Source organism: Jaculus jaculus, chromosome 4 (genome assembly GCF_020740685.1).
Source record: "Jaculus jaculus isolate mJacJac1 chromosome 4, mJacJac1.mat.Y.cur, whole genome shotgun sequence".
Classification (NCBI taxonomy): domain Eukaryota; kingdom Metazoa; phylum Chordata; class Mammalia; order Rodentia; family Dipodidae; genus Jaculus; species Jaculus jaculus.
The window spans coordinates 176,783,179-176,806,309 of NC_059105.1; the positions used below are offsets into that span (position 1 = coordinate 176,783,179).

At 43.3% G+C, this 23,131-nt stretch overlaps 1 protein-coding gene across 1 annotated transcript in view; it reads right to left on the reverse strand.

The window, feature by feature from the left end:
- Positions 1-23,131, reverse strand: part of Morc1 (MORC family CW-type zinc finger 1) — a 168,681-nt gene that overhangs the window by 20,865 nt on the left and 124,685 nt on the right. The window contains 5 exon segments of the mRNA XM_012950005.2: positions 663-827; positions 5,519-5,588; positions 7,778-7,847; positions 16,994-17,098; positions 21,354-21,570. Of these exon segments, the coding sequence (XP_012805459.2) occupies positions 663-827; positions 5,519-5,588; positions 7,778-7,847; positions 16,994-17,098; positions 21,354-21,570 (627 nt within the window).

Genomic DNA, 23,131 nt, shown 5'->3' on the forward strand with positions numbered 1-23,131 from the left:
CACAGCCTCTCGGCTCAGCCAGCAAATTTTTGAACCCAGTGAAATCAATACGGGACACGAATGTAGTGAAGGTCCTGTTTACAGACCTCCTTGCACTTGACTGAGGAGTCTCCCCCCACAGCAGTCTGCAAAAGCCCTGAATCCTGGTCTTCACTCACTCCTGGGGTCACTCCTTTGAGAACTGAATCCAAATATCTAAATTCTTCAAATAATCCTGTTCACAAATGTCAATATTCATTGGAACACAAAAGTAAAGCTCAGTTTCCTTCAGTAAGTTAGGTATATAAAACTACAAAAATAGGCTTTTTTAAAGACCATGTAAATGTCATATGAGTCTTTGTGAACAGAATAAAAAAGTATTACCAAACAAATTCAGTAAGACATTTTTTTAGGTTACAGTCAAGGGAAAACTAAGTAACATCTATCATTTTGCTGGCCTGTATAATGGTAGGTAATTAATAAACATAGTTCCCTTTCCAGGGTACATTAGCCTATGTCATATCTAACAGAATACAGTCAGGAGAAAGGTCATAAACTTACTCCATCGAGTTTGTCAATAACATTCCCACTCAGTAGAAAGAAAAAAAAAATCCACAAATGTTGTTGCTGTTTACTTAGCAAGTCCAAAAAAGTATATGGAAAACATTAGTAATTATTTTTACCTTAGATTAGACATCAGTTTTCTCACTGTTTCCTTGATGGACGTGCTTTGAGAAGACATCACCGGTGACGACGTGATTTGACAACTGTCACTCACAGAACTGACGTCAGGTTCCAAGCCTGGACTTAAGTCCTCCACTGGCACACTGGGCAAGCTCATGCTCACACTTTCAAAACAGGAATCACATTAGATACTCAGCATGTCAGGAACATTCACATGCTAATAATAACATATGAAAGCAAGGGCATACATATCATTCCATAGGTTTCCATATAATGTAGCTGCATTTTAAAGAAATCTATAATAAAGACCATTTGTTCTTATATAGTGCTTGAAGGTTTATGGGAGGACACGATTAAGTAGAATTTGTACTTATTTATTCAGTGCTTTCTGAGATAAGCCCTCATACAGCACAGACTAGCCTTGAACTTTCAATGTAGCCAAGGCTGACCCTAAACTCCTGTCCTTCCACCTTCCAAATGCTGAGGTCACAGAAGTGTGCCACCATGCCCGGCCACTGATAATGTATTTATTTAGTCATACACCACTTGCCTCTTATTTGCAGGAAGAGACTATTCAACTTCTGTTTTAGAATTGCAGAAATGCACAGGGATGAGACCAAAAAGGAAGAAAGGTGGTTAAGAGAGACTGCGAAGCGTGAGGACGAGGATTCCGGCTGAAGTGGAGTCACGGCGGGCTCGGGGAGCCGAAGGAAGCACGAGAAGGGACAGCCGAGATGCTCAGGCAAGGAGAAGAAGAGGAGCAAGGCGAGGGAGAGCTGGGCGGCCTGGGGATTTATGTAGGAAAGTGAATGTCCTGTAAGGAAAGGGCGCACTGCACTGAGGGAAAGCTTCCCACGCCGGAGCCAGATGATCTGGTATGATTTCTTTTTCATGTGTGTGTGTGTGTGAGAGAGAGAGAGAGATAGACAGACAGAAAGAGAGAGACAGATAGAGAGGTCTGGATGTGTGTGTGTGTGTGTGTGATGTCTGCATGATCCATGTATGTGTGTGTGAGAGAGAGAGGTCTGGATGTGTGTGTGTCATGTCTGCATGATCATGCGTGTGTGTGTGTGTGTGTGTGAGAGAGAGAGAGAGAGAGAGCTCTGGATGTGTGTGTGTGTGATGTCTGCATGATCCATGCGTGTGTGTGTGTGTGTGTGTGTGTGAGCAAGAGAGAGAGGTCTGGATGTGTGTGTGTGTGATGTCTGCATGATCCGTGTGTGTGTGTGTGTGAGAGAGAGAGAGAGAGAGAGAGAGGTCTGGATGTGTGTGTGTGTGATGTCTGCATGATCCATGCGTGTGTGTGTGAGAGAGAGAGAGAGAGAGAGAGAGAGCTGCATGATCCATGCGTGTGTGTGTGTGTGTGTGAGAGAGAGGTCTGGATGTGTGTGTGTGTGTGTGTGATGTCTGCATGATCCATGCGTGTGTGTGTGTGTATCTGCAGACACACACACCCAGTGGTGTGTTGCTGAGGCTGAAGGAGAACAGCGTTTGCCCTCCCCATCACCCTTCTGCCCTATGCCCCTGACAGAGTCTCCCACTGAGCTTGGAGCTTGCCAGGTACCAGTTAGGCTGGCTGCTCATCCAGCGCTGGTCATTCTCACTGTAACCCCTCAGCAGCAGGGTTGTAGGCAGACGGCCATGCCAGCTCTTTAGGTGGGCGCTGGCTATGGAGGTCAGGTCCTCACGCTGGCACAGCAGGCTCTCTACCCACTAAGCCACCTCCCCAGCCACACAAGCTTTAAAAGGACACCTGGCTGAAGCCATAGAGGAAGTGACGATGAGGACGCATAATGTAGTGCAGGGTGCTGTGAAACCCAAGTGAGGCCGAGGGTGCTGAGACAAAGGAGGCGAAGATGCACTAAGGTCGGAAGGATAGAGGTCAGGCCAGGCAGAGGTTTATTTCCTAACAACAAAGAGATTTTGTAACTCACTACTGCTGACATCCATAAATTAAGATCCCAGCTCTAGGGACGTTTTTATATTTATACCCAGAGGCCTTTTGACACTGGATAATACTTTTATATCACCTGGAATGTGCTTCGACTATCAACAGGTTTTTGACATTCATTATACCGTGAACTTCAAATGATTGTTTTAAGATCATTACATAAATTAATGCTTCATAATCTGTTAAAGTACAATGTGTGAACGTTCATTGCTGATCCTTTTAAAATTTATTTTTATTTGAGACAAAGAGAGGGAGAGAGAAAGGGAGAGAATGGGTACTCCAGGGCCTCTAGCTACTGCAAACAAACTCCAGATGCATGCCCTACCTTGTTCATCTGGCTTACATGAGATCTGGAGAACCAAACCTGGGTCTTTAGGCTTCAAAAGTAAGTGCCTTAGCTACTAAGTCATCTCTCTAGCCCAGAATGCTCACTGCTTATAAACTTTACGCTAAAATTTTGCTAAGGATTAAAAAAAAAATCTTTTATAGCATGCTAGACATTCCCTGTGGTATTGGGAGTAGAAGGTAAAATGTACAACCCAGAGAATGGGGGATTCCTTTGTTTCTTCTGCCAAATAATTATATGGCTGGAGACACTGCTTAGTGTTAGAGCCCTCGCCTGGCATCTGTAAGCCCTGGGTTCAATCCCCATCACCCTAAGAAAACAAAAAATAATTGCATCTTCTCATAGTGTTGTATTACAAAATAAATGAGGGCTGGAGGGACAGCTTAGAAGTTAAGGCACTTGCCTGTGAAACCGAAGGACCCAGGTTCAAGTACCTATTTCCCATGTAAACCAGATTCACAAGATGGAGCATGTGTCCAGAGTTAGTTTGCAATGGCTGGAGGCCTTGCCTTGTGCAACAGTATCTGCCCCCCCCTTAAATAAATAAAATATTTTTTAAAAGAAACAAATGAATACACACAGAAATAGCTCAATGTTTAGTATTAGTAAGTACTTAGCAAATAATACCTACTAATTCTTGTTATTATGATAATTTTTATAATCACTACCATTAGTATTTCACTTGATCTATTTCTTTCATTAAAAATTATCTTAGGAGCTAGAGAGATGGCTTAGCGGTTAAGTGCTTTCCTGTGAAGCCTAAGGACCCTGGTTCAGTCTCGATACCCCAGGACCCACGTTAGCCAGATGCACAAGGGGGCGCACGCGTCTGGAGTTCATTTGCAATGGCTGGAGGCACTGGTGTGCCCATTCTATCTCTCGCTCCCCCCACCCTTTCTCTGTCTGTCACTCTCAAATAAATAAATAAATAAAAATAAACAAAAATTATCTCAGTTCTGGGCTGAACAGATGGCTTGGTGGTTAAGGTGCTTTCCTACTAAGCCTAAGGACCCAAGTTTGATTCCCCAGTACCCACATAAGCCAGATGCACAGGGTGGCACATATGTCTTGAATTCGTTTACAGTGGCTGTAGGCCCTCTTGTGCTCATTTTCTCTCTATCTACCTCTCTCTCCCAAATAAAGAAATAAGTAAATAAATAAATGGAGACACTAAAAAAATTGTTCTAACATTCATATTATATTCAAGTCAACCGTGTTACAAAAATACAACTTTATGAGGAGTTAAAAGTAATATATGAAATAATTTTTCTTGTCTGGGTAGATCTTACGTTTGAGTTCATATTCTAATGAATAATTCTAGATACAATCTTATCTATGAAAAGGTACAGCAACAATACTGAGGGAAAACTGTGACTTATCCAATCACCAACTACTGAGTAGCCATTCTGGCTACTAGAGACACCTGCATTGAGTAAGACAGACATGTTCTCATGGAACTGGGGAAAGCTAGCCAGTTAGAATGAAAATGGCAAAACTGGTAAATAAATGAGATATTTCCAAACAGTAATGAGTGTCTCAGCAAATACAAAACAAGGTAATTTTATGGTGAGAGCATGACTTGTCACTGTGAGTATGCTACTTTACAGATGGATTCATGAAGCAAGACCTCGGAGACTGAGTCACAGTGAAGACCGTTTGGGGTTCCCTTAGACCTCTCCACTTGACTATGGATTCTGCTCACCAACCCTTGAGCCTGATGGCAGTGTGATACACCGAGAGCCCAAGGAAGAGAACAGTAACTTGAGACCTGATGGCTCACAGGTTGCAAAGGCCAGACCAGTACCAGAAGTAGCTTAGACAACAAGAGAGAAGGATGTGATACGTAGAACCATGAAGTGATTCAGAACCTCTAGGAAGGAAAATGAAAGCTCAAAGCAGGGGTAGAGTGAAGGGCATTTGTTCCATGTTTGCACTTTACCTTGAAAGTGATCTTAGGGATGGCTATAGAGGGGAAGGTAATGCTGGGCTTGAGTGTGAGACTGATTCCTCCGTCATCAAGTGCAGGGGAAGGAAAGCTGCCCTTACTTAACTCACTGTGCTGCTATGCATGGAGCCCAGGATTTGGAATCCGGGAAACCATCTGAATGCTGGGAAAGCAGCTTGAAATCATCCCTTTTATACAACCATAGACCTAAAATGTCCAGTTGACGTGAAGCACCAAAATTCCCATGTCACGAAAACGCTAGAGTACAATGATCACAGTAATTATAATTACATGTATGTTCGACACTGAGTTAGTGAGCTATGTGGAACAGCACAAGTCCATGATTTCACAGCCATGTGTGGCTTTCCATTCTTTGGTGGTGTGGCAATAACTGTAATAGGTTACCTGACAGGAAATCCTCATGAAAAAAAGGAAAAGGTTTGTTGAAAAAGAGACTTTTCTATCCTTCCTAGGCTCTGTTGTAAAATTTGGTGTCATTATTAGCTGCCTTTGTTGCTATTGTTTTCCTTCTTTTTATATTCAAACACTGATAATTAATTTTCAATAGCATAATTGTACTCTCTTGAAATTTGTGTAATTATAGTATACTCACTGTTTCTGCTGGTGTATTGAAGACTTTCCTTGTATTACTGGAACATCACTGTACAGCCCCTGTTTTCCCTCTAAAGAACATGGACAAGATGAAGACAATCAAATTGTGATGAGCACACAGTAAACTTTACCAAAGAAATGCTGCCTCATTAACTACCTGCATATAATCTGAATCTCTAATAAGCATTCATTATACCAATTTTTATGGTAATTTGTATCATGTCCCTAAGGTAACTTCTAGGGATTTTTAATAAAGTATGCATTACATGTACAGTAATCTAAGTGCCTCCAGAGTCTTTCCTGTATATTTTTGGGTGTGTTTCTATGTGGATGGGTGTCTGACACAGGCTGTGTAGATTTCCTACTGTCTCCTGCCTCTGCTCAAAAAACTGTCTGCCTTCCCTCTCACATCTCCCTCACTCACTGTGGATTCAAGTTCCAAGACATTCTGACAGAAACTGATGAAAATTCTGCCTCATAAACAGCTGAAATTTAAAGCTGAAAGAAACTATAGCCCACTAGCTGATCTTCTTACTCAGGATTACAGGTTCCCCATGAAGGTCTGTTTTCCATCCACAACTCCTGTGTGGAACTGCAGTCCATGGATTATTGGAAAATGTCCTGGGCCAGGAAGAGCAAGGAGTCAATGTGTCCTTCTTCCACCTGTCTTTGTTATGACTGTCCAGACACTTTGTTTCACAACATAACCCATGTCACTTCAAGTGTGGGTGACTGGAGGCCAAATCGAGTGAGGGAAGGTTCAGATGTTGGGAGAAGGGCTGAGGACCCGCCAAGTTCCTCTAAGGGAAACATAAAATATTGGATGGAGAGAGGTTTTCCATGCACATGATTGGCACCACTCGCTGTACTTAATGACTTGCACAAGAAGTAAAAAAAAAAAAAAAAAAAAAAAAAAGTAACTCAACAGTCAAATAATATGTAATTATAATCATTTGAAAATACTTCACAATTTGTTCTTGCTAAAATCAGAATGAATATTTGAAGTTAAAGAATTTAAGGATGAAAATTACATGAATGCTTTTCCATCTCAAATTGGAAGCCCAGCAGGAACATACTTGCTAACATCGTAAGAATCGGAAACATCTATAATAGACTGGCTTTCCAAGTGAGGACCTGGCTTCAAAATGAAAAGACAGTTTCAAAACAAGTTCTGATTGTGCAAATGGAAAATTATCTTAATTAAGATAAAAACAAAAAGGTGAGATTTCTTAGGAAGCACACTAGCAAGTTCAAAGATGAAGTCGTGGATGGACAGCTGGCAGAGTTACGCAGGCACCAAAGTGTGCAGGAAGGAAGAGATTGTCACCCAAAATGACCACAGAATGACAGCGTGGAGTGACAGAAAGGAGGCACTGGACATGACCAAGCCAGACGAGCCCTGAAACTCACTAAGGGTAAGATGTAGGAGGACCTAAACTCCTCTCAGAATAGGCAAGGATGATGAAAATAATGCATATGGCGTTTGAGCCCAACGATATGATATTGAGACAGAATACAAAATAAACTTATAACACATATTCAAACCACGATAATGATGAATACCTCTTAAGAAGCTAAAATATATTGACTGAATGTTTTTTCTTTCCTAGTTTCTCTCTCCAGGGTGAGTATGTAGCAACTCTCTGCTTTAAAGAGGTCAAATCTTAGCTGAAATGCATTACATCCCATGGATGTAAAAGAACCACCAAATGCTTGTGTGAAAATCCTCATGGGAACTGAGCGTGGCGGTGCACGCCATTAATCCCAACACTTGGGAGGCAGAGGAACGAGGATCGCTGTGAGTTCAAGGCCACCCTGAGACTACAGAGTGAATTCCAGGTCACCCTGGGCTAGTGAGACCCTACCTTAAAAAAAATACTCATGGGGCTCTCTGAAGAATCATAGAATGCAGAAAAGAAACTACAACGCTGTGAATTAAGGAATGGTATTTTAACGTTTTAAAGACCTGATATCACTCCTCAGCAAAATTCCCAATATAATCCCAGGTGGAGAGTGGCATGGGCCTATGGGAGGTTAGGCTGTGTGACACTGAGAATACCCTGTACCCAGCCAGGAAGTGTCTCTGCCGTCAAAAGCGCATCCTCTTTTTACCCTCTTCCTGCCTCTAGAACAATTAATTCCTTTCTTTCTAAGTCTACATTGCTGGCAAACTTCTCATGTATGTCTACGGCTGCCAAGATAGCCATACTGAAATGGTTTCAACACTGGAGCTCGTTTGTTTTTTTTTTTCTTTTTTTACCTTTGTTTATGAGAAGAACTTCCCGTCTTTCTTGTTTCAATAAAACATCACTTCTGCTTTGATTAGAAACCTAAAAGAGAAGCTCTTTATTTAAAAACTGCACAGAAACACAGGACATGTTATCAAGTTGAGAAAAGATCTTGCAGAGCGGCGCCTATACTGGAGGAGAAGGATCACAAGACTGCCAGCAGCGAGCTGCGTTGTTCCAAAGGGCGCAAACGGCGTGAGAAAACACCAGCAGCGTGCATCCCATGGGGATCTGCATTTTCATTGTCCTGCTTATTACTATTATTTCTACAGAAGAACTTTTAAGATGCTCTTTATATCCAAAATTGTGATTTTACGTGCACGCAACAATGTCTCCAACAAAGTAGTCCAGGGTTTGATTCACCAGAAACAGCCATAAAATTTCTGATACTTGGAGAAGGTTCATCAACCCTGGGTTGTCCCACACCAGACACAGGATAGGAGCTCAAAAGCCACGCAAAGACAATGCAGCTGAGTTTTGGGGATCCAAAGTATATGGGTAACAAGAGGGGACAGGAAGCTCCTATGGTGTATTGGGAGAGGGGCAAACTCACCCAGGAAAGCTGACTGAAGGGGGCTACAGCGCCTTAGTGTGTTGAAAGCTGAAACAGGAACATTGGTGGCCACTGGAGTGAAGCCATGTGCATGTAATATAGAGCGAGTGACGAGAGGGTGGGGAATAAGGGGTGCCATTTGTAAGTTCACAAACCACACTCATCATCACCTTGGGAATTCTCTAAGATCCATTGCACGGGCTCAGCCGAAACCTCCCCCGTCAGAAGACAGATCTCTAGATGAGATAGGGAGAGCGAATGAGAACGAATGCACAGGCCTCTCAGAGAAGAAACCCAAATGCTTCCTTTAGATGCTTTGTTAATGAATGACAAGGCAGAGAAGCAAGCCGTTCTAAAGATTAATTTAATTTCAAAAATAAGCAGACAAAGCATTTGCCTTCAAAGCCTAAAGATCCTGGCTCGATTCCCCAGGGCCCACCTAAGCCAGGTGCACAAGGAGGTGCACACCTCCCCTAGTTACCTGTTAAGCAAATGTATCAGGGAGAGGATGTCCACATGCTTTTCCCCCTCCCAGGAAACCAAAGGCTTATTTACAGCACTCCCCAAACTGCTCTGTCTGGGAGCAAGTTAGATGGCATCCATCGTTGTGGCTTAGCAATCAGGTAACTATAGCTGCTCATCCTTATCATTGTCTATTTCCCCCAAATGGAAAGAAAAGCCTCACAGGAGAGGAAAACAGTCAAGCTACTGCTGTCCATTTCAAAGTACTCTTATGCTTACATGATAACTATGCGTAATTCTCCAAGAAAAATCAAAATGCATATTTCTTTTTCTCTTTCTTATTTTTTTTTTTTTTATTTTTGAGGTAGGGTCTCACTCTAGCTCATGCTGACCTGGAATTCATTATGTAGTCTCAGGGTGGCCTTGAACTCATGGTGATGCTCCTACCTCTGCCTCCCGAATGCTGGGATTAAAGGTATGCACCACCACGTCCGGCCCAAAACACATATTCTTAAAGGTCCATTTGGCAAGTCATAAAATTAACTTGAAAAGGTATGCCTTAATTTATTTTTGACATTATAAAAAACCAAAAGTTTTCTTCAGGTATGAAGATACATAACAAAAAGCTACTTACTGTTGAGTGTCTCTAACCTTTGGACCAAATAGTTTACAAGCAGTCGAAACAAAAAGTTAACAGCAAACACAAGTAAGGAAAGGAGAACTATTTATGTCTTTAGTTATAAACTACTTTATTGGAATCTATAATGATTCCATTCACAATGTGTCAATTTTTCCTTTAAATCAGAAAAGATGTCGTTCAGGAGAAGTGTCCAGAACTAAGAAAAATGACATGAGTCACAGAAAAGATTAACACATGAAATTATTTTGTTTCTATTACTCCGTTTTCTACTTTGATCTCCTCATTATTTGGGCTATTTCCAATAGTTAGATGTTGTATGATTTCTCACCCCACAGACAATACTTGCTAAAAGATTTACTATCTCTTTGGTAGGAGAAATTTCCCTCCTCAACCCTCTCCCCCTTGTTCCTTTTATCCTTTAGATTGGAAGTATAGAAAAATTAAACACATCTTGAATTCAGTATTTTTTCTAAATAATTGTGTGTAAATGTCTTATTTAGTAAGATGAGATCTTCTCTCACAATTGTATTTCTAAGAACAGAGGGTCTGGACGTGTTGAAGGTAAGACGAGACATGCAGGTATTTGTCCATGCCGTGTGTGTATGGGTGTGCGTGTGTGTGTGATCTCATGTGTGTGGTTTGTGTGACTTGGTGTGTTGGTGGTACACGTGTGTATGTGGTACAGTATGTGTAGTGTACATGCCCCCTCAGTGCCCACGCACTCACATGCAGAGGAGGAGCACTCACATGCAGAGGAGGAGCACTCACATGCAGAGGAGGAGCACTCACCAGTGGTGGTTCTAGCAGAAAGTCACCATTACTCTGACCACTCTCCCATTCATTGGAGCCAGAGTCTCTTACTGATATGGGAGCTTGTTGTTTTTCGTGAGCCTGGGCGCCTCCCTGGCCTCTGTTCCCCTTTGTGGGACTGGGGTTACAGGTGCACATGGCCAAGCCCAGCTGCTTACATGGGCTCTGGAGGTTGGAACTTGAGCAGTTTCAAGCCCCTGTCAGCCCCTTATGTTTGTGCAGGAAGCACACTGAACTGCTTAGCCGTCTCTCTAATACTTTTTAAAAAAATCTCTTCAAGTTCTTTCACATGCATTCTTTTCTTATCTTCTGCAGTCACTTAGGCTGAACAGTGGTCCATACTTGGCAGTCTGGGAACATCTCCTAAGATTTTTACCTAAGCTATGAAACAGGTAACACTGCCCACAAAGTTAAGATTAGATGACAGTTAAATCTTAAATCTGAGGCACCTTAGCAGTAATTATGTTAGCAATGAGCAGGTGGCATCTGCCAGTTCTCTAAGGCGTGCCGTGGTTCAGCATAATGCCACCTGTTCGCTTGTGAAGGCTCTATTTATGAAAACAAGTAAGTCAGAAGAGGACACAGCTGTGTAGAACCTACCTAGTTTACTTGTGAACTAACTCGCTTCATTTTACCTGGTTGCTTTCCTTCTGTCCCTTTGACATTCTGCCCCTACTACAACAAAATAATGCTACTCACGGGGTATGGATAGGATTGTTTTCCCATTGATACACCTTCGTTTTGCTGACCCTCAGTATTTCTAATACAATACCGCTCAGTACATTTGTCTTGATTCTTTGGCCCACGGCTGCCGGCAGCCCCACACATTGACTCTTGACATTTGCTTTCAATACAAACCAGCCACGAGAAGCAGCCCTGCATCAAGGTCTGATGCACGTGTTCATTTTGGTGCCGTCTGCAGTCTCTTGCTGAGTTGCTGGATGATGTGGAGGCTCTTTTCCTCGCCACCCTTGGGACAGCTCTGGGCTACAGCTCGTACATGGGTGACCACAAAACTTGTAGTATCCTGACCACCCATCCAGCACTTTACAGGTCTACAAGAAGGCAACCAGGGAAGATAGCTGAGGAACAAAGCGAAGGCTACTGCAAGAATCTGAAATCGTGTCACTACAATAACCAGTGCATATTATTGTAATGCCAATGCAATTTCCCATGAAAAACTTGTCGGGTATTGGCGGAAAAGAAGGATGCATATTTAGGGTGAACAGAGCTAGTTTAGGAACCCACAATTCTGGCTATTTGCTATTCTTTTCTTTACCTGACTTTTGGCTACTCGGTGACCTTGTCACTCACACTGTCACTCTCAAATTGGGTCGTTGCGGTTGCCTCTTTTTGTTGTCTGCTGGGCTGGTTTTTGGCAACCACCAACAGAGGGAAAATCTAGACTGACAGCTCCTAAGCCCACTCGGGTGTTCCTGAGTTTTTACAATACGCTTGCGAGGCTGTGCCAGTGATCCCAGCAATGGCGGGGTGGGCATTGGTGCCTCCTCAGAGTTAGAATTAGGCCCTTTGTTTCGGATGCGTGAAAAGAGAGCTAACCAGGGGCTACCTGGAGCGCTTGGCTTGGTCCGGAGACAGAATGATGCCTCCACCCACGCGTGCGCCCTCCCTCCACCCACGTGCGCCCTCCCCGAGCCCGGCAACCGCGCACCGCGTCCCAGGTGCAGCAGCTGCTCTGTGACCCATGGCTCAGAGGGCATCTCAAGTTCCACTGCCAAGTTCCCAACACGCCTCTGGCAAGGGCGATTTGGTCATCAAGCTTTTAAACAGTCTCTATAGAATTGGAAAATTTACTAAATCTATCTGCCAATTTGTTCTCGAGGCCAGGTGTACTAGAAAATAGTGTCTACGGAGGACCAAAAGGTTAGTGTTAGGCCGGTTATAAAGGCTGTGTGACTCCAGGCAGCTCAAAACTATTCTTATATAACCATGCTATTAAAACCTTTGCTCATTTTTAATAATACGGGTTTGCCTCTTAAATTCATTAACAGTAACTAAAATACTATTGTTTTATCACATTATAAATCATGAATAAAACAGTAGATATGAGAGTAAACATTGTTTCATATTAAAATCAGAAAATGTGTACATAAATTTGGAGTAAGTATCCCACCAATGTGAGTTAAAGCCTGCTGCACAGGGATCATAAAAGATGGTCTTTGGGGCTGGAGAAATGGCTTAGCGGTTAAGCGCTTGCCTGTGAAGCCTAAGGACCCCGGTTCGAGGCTGGATTCCCCAGGTCCCACGTTAGCCAGATGCACAAGGGGGCGCACGCGTCTGGAGCTCGTTTGCAGAGGCTGGAAGCCCTGGCGCACCCGTTCTCTCTCTCTCCCTCTGTCTTTCTCTCTGTGTCTGTCGCTCTCAAATAAATTAAGAATTTAAAAAAAAAAAAAAAGATGGTCTTTATCACTCTCATTTGAGTCTTGACAAATCATTCCAACTCAAGTTCTTAAATGTGGATTTTCTTAAACTGAGCTTCATATTTATCATTTGCTTTCCTAATCATCTGTTGTAGTCTGGCACTTGAATTTTCCCAGCTGAATTTAAGAATGCATCCCCAAGGATGCTTTTACATTTCATAGTGTGTCGTAAGGTCAAAAGCAGGACAACGTCAGCCCATGGGAAGGACGAGTGGCAGGGTGATGGCCACGATCCCATTGCCAAGGCAAGAAAACACTTTGTTCTAGGAGCTGGAGTGAGTGGAGACCAGCGAAGTTAACTGCTGCAAGTTGCTACAGACTCCAGGCTGACGAGGAGAAGAGCTGGGTGTTGAGTAGCAAAGAACAACACTGTCTGTGTCACATTTAGGGAGGACAGGGAAGAAACAGGTTAAATGAAACTTCCCTGAATCTCCTCAAGGAGCCAACTGTAGATTGGTCTTTAATAGGTTAAAATTGACAAGTAAAAACTTGTTCCCATTTACGGGCACAGTATAATGGTTTAACACATCGAGGTAATTATCATTTCCTTATCCTTAACTAGGACGGGTTGGTTCTCCAGTTATTCTTAACTGTGTGAGGAACTGTTGTAGACTACAGCTGCCTTCTGCACTGTATAACCTTACAGCCCCTTCTCCCTCTGGAACTGTGGTCTGGTGCCCATTACCACCTTCGCTCTCTTCTCTTCACCCTTCCTACATCCTACTGACCTCTGTTATACTGTCTACTTCCGCGGAGTCAACTCCTGTAGCTTCCAGAAATGACTGAGGACACATGGTTTGTCTTCCGGACCTGGCTTACATCACACAACACATATAACGCAATCAGTTCCCTCCATGTTGCTGGGAATGTGCAGGCATGATATGCCGCTGTGTACATACAGCAGATTTGCTAGGTAGCTTAGTCTTTTGAAATTGATTCGAAACTCTTGGCAGGAGATGCTCATCTATGAAACTCTGGAAGCTATTTCACTCAAAATGCTTAATATTAATCGATATACTAAGTGTTTCTGGAAATCCTCACACTGAGTAAAGGAAGTTGTGTACCTCAGCTGACCTGAGTGAAAAGGCTGTGTTAATAGTTACAGAGCTGTGGAGACAGGACAGAAAGGAAGCAGTGGGAAGGGGTTGGGATCTGAAATCAGACAGCCGAAGTTCCAGGAGACCACTCCTGGCAATATGCTGGTTAGGATGTCGATATCCCCACCTGTAAAGCAGCAGGGGCGGGGGTGGGGAAGACTTACTTCTCATCTTGTTAAAGAAGATGAAGTGAGAGTCGGGCATGGTGGCACACACCTCTAATGCCAGCACTCAGGAGGCAGAGGTAGGAGGATCACCGTGAGCTCGAGGCCACTCTGAGGCTACAGAGTGAATTCCAGGTCAGCCTGGGCCATACTGAGACCCTACCTCGAAAAACCAAAAAAAAAGAAGATGAAGTGAGATGACACCTGAATTTCATCACAGCCACACAGAAACAAGGGCCACTGGTTCCACTAAAACACACACACACACACACACACACACACACACACGGAGAATATGAGAACAATTAAGTTTCACAGGGCCAGAGATAAGAAATGTGGACACACTAGTTCCCATGAAGTGGACAGACAATGGTGGCTGTGCTAATAAGACTGTGGAAAATAACAAAAGAAGTCTGCTGACATACAGACAGAGTTACACACTGAATGTTCCAAAGGTCCCATCGGGAGGCGAACTACCACATTCTGAAGAGTATTAAGATGCCTTAAAAAAAAAAACCAAAAAAAAAAAAAACCTCCTCATTATTTTCATGACAGTGTTTTAATCTCTAGAAAATGCCCGAAGCTTCTAAATCCCAGTTGGAGACTTCCACAGCTCCAAATGATATGCAAGGTCTTACCAAGAACAACCTCTTTGCACAGATTTTGAAATGAATGGCCTACATGGGCTGAAAGGCCAAACACAAGTTAATATCAAAAATGTGGAAATGCCATGGAAGTGACAATTAGCTTTGTGGCCAGAAGCGGCTGCAGAGAAGCAATGGGCCCAGCACCACACGAATAACTTGGGGCCACATTAAGTATGCTGCCCGTTGTGGCGCGGGGAGACAGACATTAAAAATGACCAGAAGTAAGGCCTGTAACACTGGAAAAAGAAAACCAAGTTTTTAAGAATCGTTTCAGAGACTTCAGGTCTTGGAGTAAAAGTAATGAGAGTTCAATGAAGACTCGGGGGGGAAGGGGAGAAAGAAGTCAGGATACTGTTATAATATTGAGCCTATCACTGAGGTGGCCAGGGAGAATAAATGTTCATATAGCTGACATAATAAGCAATGGTACGTTTAAATATGAATCCAAAAAGTAATCAATGCTATCATCTTTCCACCTGAAATTGTACAGCTGTCAATAACAACAGCCTATGAACGGTTGTCCAAGGCTTAGAAGAGGGGGAGGGGAAAAATTGTTCCAAAAGGAAGGCTTACAGATATTATAACATAGCCAAAGAAAACACCATGCCAGTCAGAATGGAACCGTCGACAAGGCAGCATGAAGGCAGCCAGAAATGTGGCAAGGATTCCCCCCGCTTTTTTTTGCCTACAGATGTATTGGTAACAGCTTCCCTGGCAGCCCTTGAACTCATGGAGATCCTACCCCTGCCTTCCAAGTGCTGGGATTAAAGGCGTGCACCACCATGCCGAGCACAGCAATATCTTTAATACGTGCCCTGTCTAGTTTATGAGTACACACATATTAAAAGTTCTAGCCGGGCGTGGTGGCGCACGCCTTTAATCCCAGCACTCGGGAGGCAGAGGTAGGAGGATCGCCGTGAGTTCGAGGCCACCCTGAGACTACATAGTGAATTCCAGGTCAGCCTGAGCCAGAGTGAGACCCTGCCTTGAAAAACCAAAAAAAAAAAAAATAAAAATAAATAAATAAAAGTTCTAAGCAGACATGGAAAGGGGTAACATTAGTACTATGTGAAAATCTGCAAAGCTTTTCATGCTTCAGCAGGTCAAGGTGTGACTAGTAACGGTCACAGGTACGGCGGCGCCTACCTCAAGCCTAATCACAATCCTAAATTTGAGGCATGTGGGATGAGGCCAGGCCCTTTTCTAAGTATTCTGACTTATCCTGTGGAAAACAACAGCCATCACTTATATACTTATTCTCATTTAGATTTGTTTAGCCATAAGGTCCTTTGAAATCAAGGTTTAAAAAAAAAAGAACTATAGTAAATAATAAAATTTATGCTCTGATCGAAGGCAATACCAAATGGATTTTCACTGATATTGTATTCTAATGTCTAAGTGAAATTTTATTGTTTGTATCATAATACCCGGAATGTTGTATAACATAATGGGTGATATCTGACACATGGCTTCACAGGTAGTCACACGGCTAGTCCTTGAATCAATCCTTCCGGGACACCAAGGAATAGCTACAATTAGGTCCATTGCCTCTACAGTGGCCAAACCACTGAGCTCTTTAATACAACTCTCAGGGGAGAGTCAGAGTGCACCATCTCGTGCAGCAAGTAAGAAGCCTGGCCATGTTTCAGGAACAGACTTCTCTTAGGAGAGCTTCGGGAAACAGCCCAATTCAAGCCATTGCAGATCACAGTTTTAGGGGTTGAGGATTCAGTTCTGGAGCACAGCGCTTCTCCAACCCTTGATTTACTCTTGGCATTGCGAGATAAATAAACCAACCAATCAACCAAAAAGGAATTACACACTGGCAAGGATGTATATGATGAGTTAGAGAGAAAGATGCACGTGGCTTGGATTTGAGTGTGGGGTTTGGAGACGAACTTCGAATTAAATAGAAAATCTTTAGAGACTTACACATATATGAAAGCTCTCTCAGCCTGATAATTAAGAAGAAAGGGGCCATGGGTTAGGGTTATTTAGAACTCTACTTGTTTAGTCTTGAGTAATAAAAACTAACATTAAGCAGGGTGTGGTGGTGCAGGTCCTTAATCCCACAAGTTTGGGAGGCAGAGGTAGGAGGACTGCTGTGAGTCCCAAAGCCAGCCTGAGACTTCATAGTGAATTCCAGGTCAGCTTGAGCTAGAGTGAGATTCTACTTTGAAAACCAAAATAAAATAAATAAAATAAAAGCAAAACAAAAAAAACCCCTAACATTTATGAAGCATGTTTCTTCATCTCAAAACTACTAGATGATTCAACACAATCTTTCAGCCAGTTTGAAGTACCTAGTGGATCTTTATGAACATGAAAAAAAAAAACAAAACAAAACTCAATTTGTCAGTGAAGCTTGTCTCACCAGGATTATATCTGGATCTTTGTTGGTAGTTTCAACTTCAATCATCACCTTACGTTCTTGTTCAAGGCTGTAACGCTTTCTTCTTTTCATTTCCCAAGAAGATACCTAAAGTTTTAACAAAAATTATCCAAGAGTCAGTAGCAACCCATGGTGGACATTAAGCCACCTCCTCTCCCTCAGTATTTCACGCAGCTTGCATTAACTGTGGGTTAGCGTGCTGAAAATTCAATTTCTGATTTCCGCCCTCGAGAAACATACGCTTTTCAGGATGTGGTGGCACACACATGTACTCCCAGCACTGGGAAGACTGACACAGGCTAGCCCAGGTTGCATAAAGACACCCCATCTCAGACTTAAAACAAACAAAAAAGAAATGTATGGTTTATATAGGCACATAATCAACTAATACAACAGTTAAAAAAAAATGCCAGAAAGCAAATTAAATAGAAATGAGTAATAACAGGCCATGGATAGAGCTCAACAGTGAATCTGAGGACCCACAGATATTTGCACAGATCTGCATGAATCACTATTCATATACTGAATAAATAATGTCCCACATGGTAGATATTGTTCTTCATACATTTATGAATATCTCTAGGTAGAAAAAGATACACACTCCTTTCAAAGTATCTATTTGCAGTGGTTACTGGGGAGACAAGAGGTCAAGGTTGAGTGTCTCCCTCAATAAATCTTACTTATATTGAGAAAGGATCTCTTACTTAACCCAGAGCTCACCAATTTGGCTGTTCACTTTCTCCTAAGATTCCTTAATTCATGGAAGCCGGGCGTGGTGGCGCACACCTTTAATCCCAGCACTTGGGAGGCAGAGGTAGGAGGACTGCAGTGAGTTCAAGGCCACCCTGAGACTACGTAGCGAATTCCAGGTCAGTGTGGGCTAGAGCAAAACCCTACCTCAAAAAACAAAACAAAACAAAACAAAAACCAAAACAACAACAACAAAAAGGATTCCTTAATTCAATAGGACTCAAAAGGCTATGATCACTCGATCACTGGGCTACATGCTCTCATTCTCCCTGCCTAAGGTATCAGCAAGGCGGGCAGTGAGGCACCTGTGCCAGCATCCCCATAGGCCACACCCCACGGTTTCCCCATGAGAGCACTGAACAGCCCACGGAGCGCCTTGGCCCGCGCTGACTCTCGCTAAGCAGAACGTCCTCCGGCAGTTATAAACCCAAGAAAGGCCTTTAAATGCTTAGCACCAGCATCCCCACCCAGTTCAGGCAGACACAAGAGCCAACGCACTGTCCCTGCATGCAGAAGAGGTGGTGCAAAATCAGCATTGGTGGTGCATGTCAGTCTAGCGTGGCAGAAGGGGCCCCAGTCACCAAGGCAAGGAAACTGCCTAAGAGCACCCCTTTCGTGTAAGGACCTCACCCCTCCCAGAGAAGGACAGAACAGAGAAGCTGAGGAGATGCCATGGGAATCACACACACACACACACACACACACGAACTGGGCTTGCCACACAACCATGCTCACATCCGTGGGCTCCTTTTCTGCTGATAAGGAAGTATTCCCTCCCCAGGTCCATTCTCATGCAGCCAATTGGACAACTGGACAGACAGACTGCACAGCATGTGACTGCTTTTCTCAACAACCCCCTGCTAACTGTTCTTCTAGCCAAAGCCAAAGGACCCAGGTTCGATTCCCTAGTGCCCACATAAGCCAGATGCACGAGCCATCTTTGACTGCTGCTGTTGTTGTTTTGTTCTTGTTTTTCGAGGCAGGGTCTTGCTCTAGGCCAGGCTGACATGAAATTCACCATGTAGTCTCAGAGTGGCCTCGAACTCATGCCGATCCTCCCACCTCTGCCTCCCGAGTGCTGGGATTAAAGGCAAAATCCCTTCTTAAGCTTGGAAGACTCACATAACTTGGATTCTGACACGATGCCACAGGTCCTGGCTACCATACAGCCTGCACTGGCTGCCCTCACAAAATACTTTGTGTTCATCAGTGAACACAAATCTCAGGGACAGTGTTCTATTTAGTCTGGGAAGTTGTCTCTGTTCTGCCAGACACAGTCAAATTCCCCATCTTTAGCATGTGGGCTATTGTGTCATACAAATCACCACAATAAAAAAATAATAATAATAAACCAACACAATATCCGAGTGCGGTGGAATGTAACAGTGGTCCTGGCTAACCTGGAGGCTGAAGGGGGAGCGCAGCCTGAGACAGCAGCAAGATGCTCTCGGAGCAAAGAAACAGGGGAAACAGCTGGCAACTGCCACCATTCCAGTTTACATCTGTGAAGTTATTGACTTGTTCTGTAAGTTTGTTCAGGGCAGGAACCTACATAGTTTTGTTAAGAGTTGAAGCCATGTAGCTGGTATAATGAGTGCCATGTATGAGATTACATAGAGATGAACACAAATGCATAGACATATATGTACATGTATGTATATACATATTGATTATGTAAAGCAACACAAAAGTGTTTGTGTGTGTGAATATGTTTACCCACAAACACTGTGGATAAATATATTCACTTCATATATCTTCACACGCATACACATATCACACACACACATATACACATATATATGTCCATCTCTATATTAAAGGTCTAAAATGTGTGGTGGGGGTCTTGAGAGATCGTTCAGTCACCACAGTACTTGCTGTGTAAGGTGAGGGCTGAGTTCAGAACCCCAGCACCCATGTCAAATGCCAGGTGTGGTGACGCACAGTGCTGGGGGGCGGGCAGAGACAGGGCACCCCTAGGGTTGCTAGTCAGCTCCGTGATCAGTGAAGAGCCCGCACAAAATAAAGTGGACAGTGCTTGAGGGGACTCATCATCAAATCTGGCCTCCACATGCAAGTACACACACACGCACCTGCGCTCACCTGAGCACCCGCACGCATACAAACACGCACAGGTACGCGACCACCACACAGACATACAGAGTCTATAGATGAATGCAGTCAAAATAATAAAAGGTGTGTTTGAAACACCTGTGCACACTTGAAATGTCCTGGCTTATTCTAAGTTCGAATGCTTTTTGTCTGAACTCATGTTTAAAGGAAATATGACTACAAAGCGAGAAAACTACTTCTCACAAAGTATAAACACAAGGTTCTTTGAATACATCAAGAGTTAACTCAATACCTACTGAGTATATGACATCATATACTCAAATATGACGAATAATTCAAAGTTGCCTAAAAATGAAATTCTGTAGTATAATCATACTCATCTTGGCTGATATTGTCTCAAGAAAAGACTAAAGAAAAAAAATTCAAGACTGGAAGAAAATATATTTAAAATGTTTTAGAAGGATAAACTACTCAAAATTAAGAAAATAAATGCATTTTTATGAATGAAAGATTTTTACTAAAAATTTTCAAAAGAGCTTTACACTATTTGCCAATGATATTACAAAAGAACGCATAAGGGTCTATGTGGTAGCTATCATTCAGAACAATTCCCTTTGAGAGGACCAAGCCTGAAGTATCATTTCTCCCTCCACACTGTGCGGACAGAGGCTCAGTAGACACGTGCTGATGACAGGAGCTTTCAGAGCAATGACAATTCAATTCACTTGACTGTCTTCCCTGTTAGGGGGGAACTTAATTTGTGAAAACAGAAGGCATTAAAAAGTCAAAAAATTCAGAAATTTTTTAAAAAACACATAAATTTAGCTGGTAGAAGATATAAAAAAGGAAGTGAGGGAGATAGTATTTATAATCGCTGAACACTGCATCTGACTCAGAGTGAACGCCACTCAGTTATAGGCACCGTCACCACTGTTGCTGTTATAGTTACCATTATTAAGAGCTGCATCTGAAGGCAAATTCTTAAAGAGGGATTGAATACTGGAAACACTATATGAACGAATGCGTTGTGGGTTCTTGTAAAAGAAACACACGTATGTGGAGACATGGAATTCTGAGATGATGCCTGTACTAAAACCAGGCTTACCACTTAGTAGGCTACTTTACATTTGATTCCATGCTTTGGAACACACTGGATGAGCAGGGTAACATCCAATGGATGCTTTATTTTGCAAAGCTTCAGCGGATGCAAAGTCCGGAGATTAGAGCTTTCGCCTCTAAATGTTTAGGATCTTGTCCACCCACGCATTCTCTGGGGACCTTCCCTTGGTTGAACTCTCCAGACACTGTGCTGATATCAGCAATTTAACTTTTCTCCCTGAAAAATAGAGAACTCGGGGTGTGGGGGATAAAAATTGAGACCCTAGCCAGGAAACATATATTGCAATGTACATCCTGTGGCTTAAAAAAACGTATAAATGAAGCAAACCTTTGCCAAATGCTATTCCCAGAACAGGTGAATTATTGTAGGCTTTGTGGATAAGAAGCAAGAAAAAGAACGGACCTGGGGCCTCCGCGCGGTGCTCGTCCGCAGAGCCGCCCCAAGGCCCAGCGGCCCGAGGCTCCTCTGCTTCTTCCTAGACGACTTCGCGGTCTCAGTCTTGGCAACAAACTCTACATCAGATTCAGCACTTTCGGCGTCCCTTTTCTGATCTCTACGGCTGAGCGAAAGCTGAAAGGAAGAAAGCGTTTGGCTTGATTCTTGGAATTCTAGTATTTTCCTTAAAGAAAGAAAGAATGACTTTATGTTTGGTAGTGGGCTCATTTATAATGAACTACCCCCTTCATTACATTTCTTTTTTTTTCTTTTTATTTATTTGACAGAGGAAGGGGTGGGGAGAGAATGGGTGTGCCAGGGCCTCCAGCCACTACAAATGAACTCCAGATGCGTGCATCCCCTTGTGCATCTAGCTAATGTGGGTCCTGGGGAATTGAACCTGGGTCCTTTAGCTTTGCAGGCAAGCGCCTTAACTGCTAAGCCATCTCTCCAGCTCTGGCTTGCATTTCTTATAACAAGAAGTTCTAAAATCCACAGTTTGGAATATCTTCTTTGGCGAATGTGCACTATGGTAATCATTCACGAAGAGGTTGATTCGTAAATGGCGGCAGAGCTGGGGTGAGTCTAGAGTCTGGTCTAGAGACTGGATTTTGAGGATGCAGAGGCTCCAACCTGTGCATCCCCACTTCCTCCCAACAGGAGTTGTCCTGGCTTTGGCTTCCTGATTCACAGGAGGCCCGTCCTCATCCCTAACCCCACTTCCTGCCCCGGGCAAGAACAGGTGCATGCACTAGGAGAGAGACAGCGCCTGGGCCTGCTAGGTGGTTGGCAGTCTCCTGCAGAAGCCAAAATAACCAGGGAGAAGAGCCGTTAGGGTAGAGATGAGTGACGTTCCAGCAGCCGTAAATTACTCACGGGTGACGGCTCTCAGCCCAGGAGAATGCCCTTCCAGAGCCTGGTGACAATTCAGTGTAAATAAGATACGTGCCTACGTCTGCAATTCGGCTATGTAGTGACCTTGCTCTCATGAGAGGAGGAAGTTTGATTATGAGGCCATAGTTATCACGGGGCTCATATATTCCTGCTCCCTTAATATAGCGGCAGGAAGATGCAAATAAAATAAAATAAGGTGACAGTCTGGAAATAACTGTTTCAATATTTTAAATAAATATGTAAACAAATGCCAAAGATATGAAGTATGGCATATATGTTGCTATGAAAAATTGAAACTCGAGTTCCCGTAACCTTATGTGTCTAATACAACTGAGACACTCTAAGGTCCTACTTACAGGAAGTTGAAAGGTTAAATATGTTCGCCTCAAAATTTTATTTTATTTATTTATTTATTTATTTTTGGTTTTTCAAGGTAGGGTCTCACTCTGGCCCAGGCTGACCTGGAATTCGCTATGTAGTCTCAGTGTGGCCTCAAACTCATGGAGACCCACCTACCTCTGCCTCCTGAGTGCTGGGATTAAAGGCGTGCGCCATCACACCCGGCTAAAATGTTACTTTTTAAATTTATTTTATGTGTGTGTTAGAGGGCAACTTTAGATGTCACCTTTATGCCGACTTGCTTGAAGCAGTCCCTCCTGTGGGCCACTGCTGCATTTGCCATGTGGGCCCTGCGCTCCGAGACTTACGTGCCTCCACCACCCCTCAGGCCGTGGCACACTGGGGTTATAAGCGCCTGCCAGTGCTGGCTTTTACCTGGGTTCTGGGGATCCAAATTCAGGTTCCCATACCTTATTCGCTGAGCCACCTCCCCAGCCCCTTTAAAATTTAGA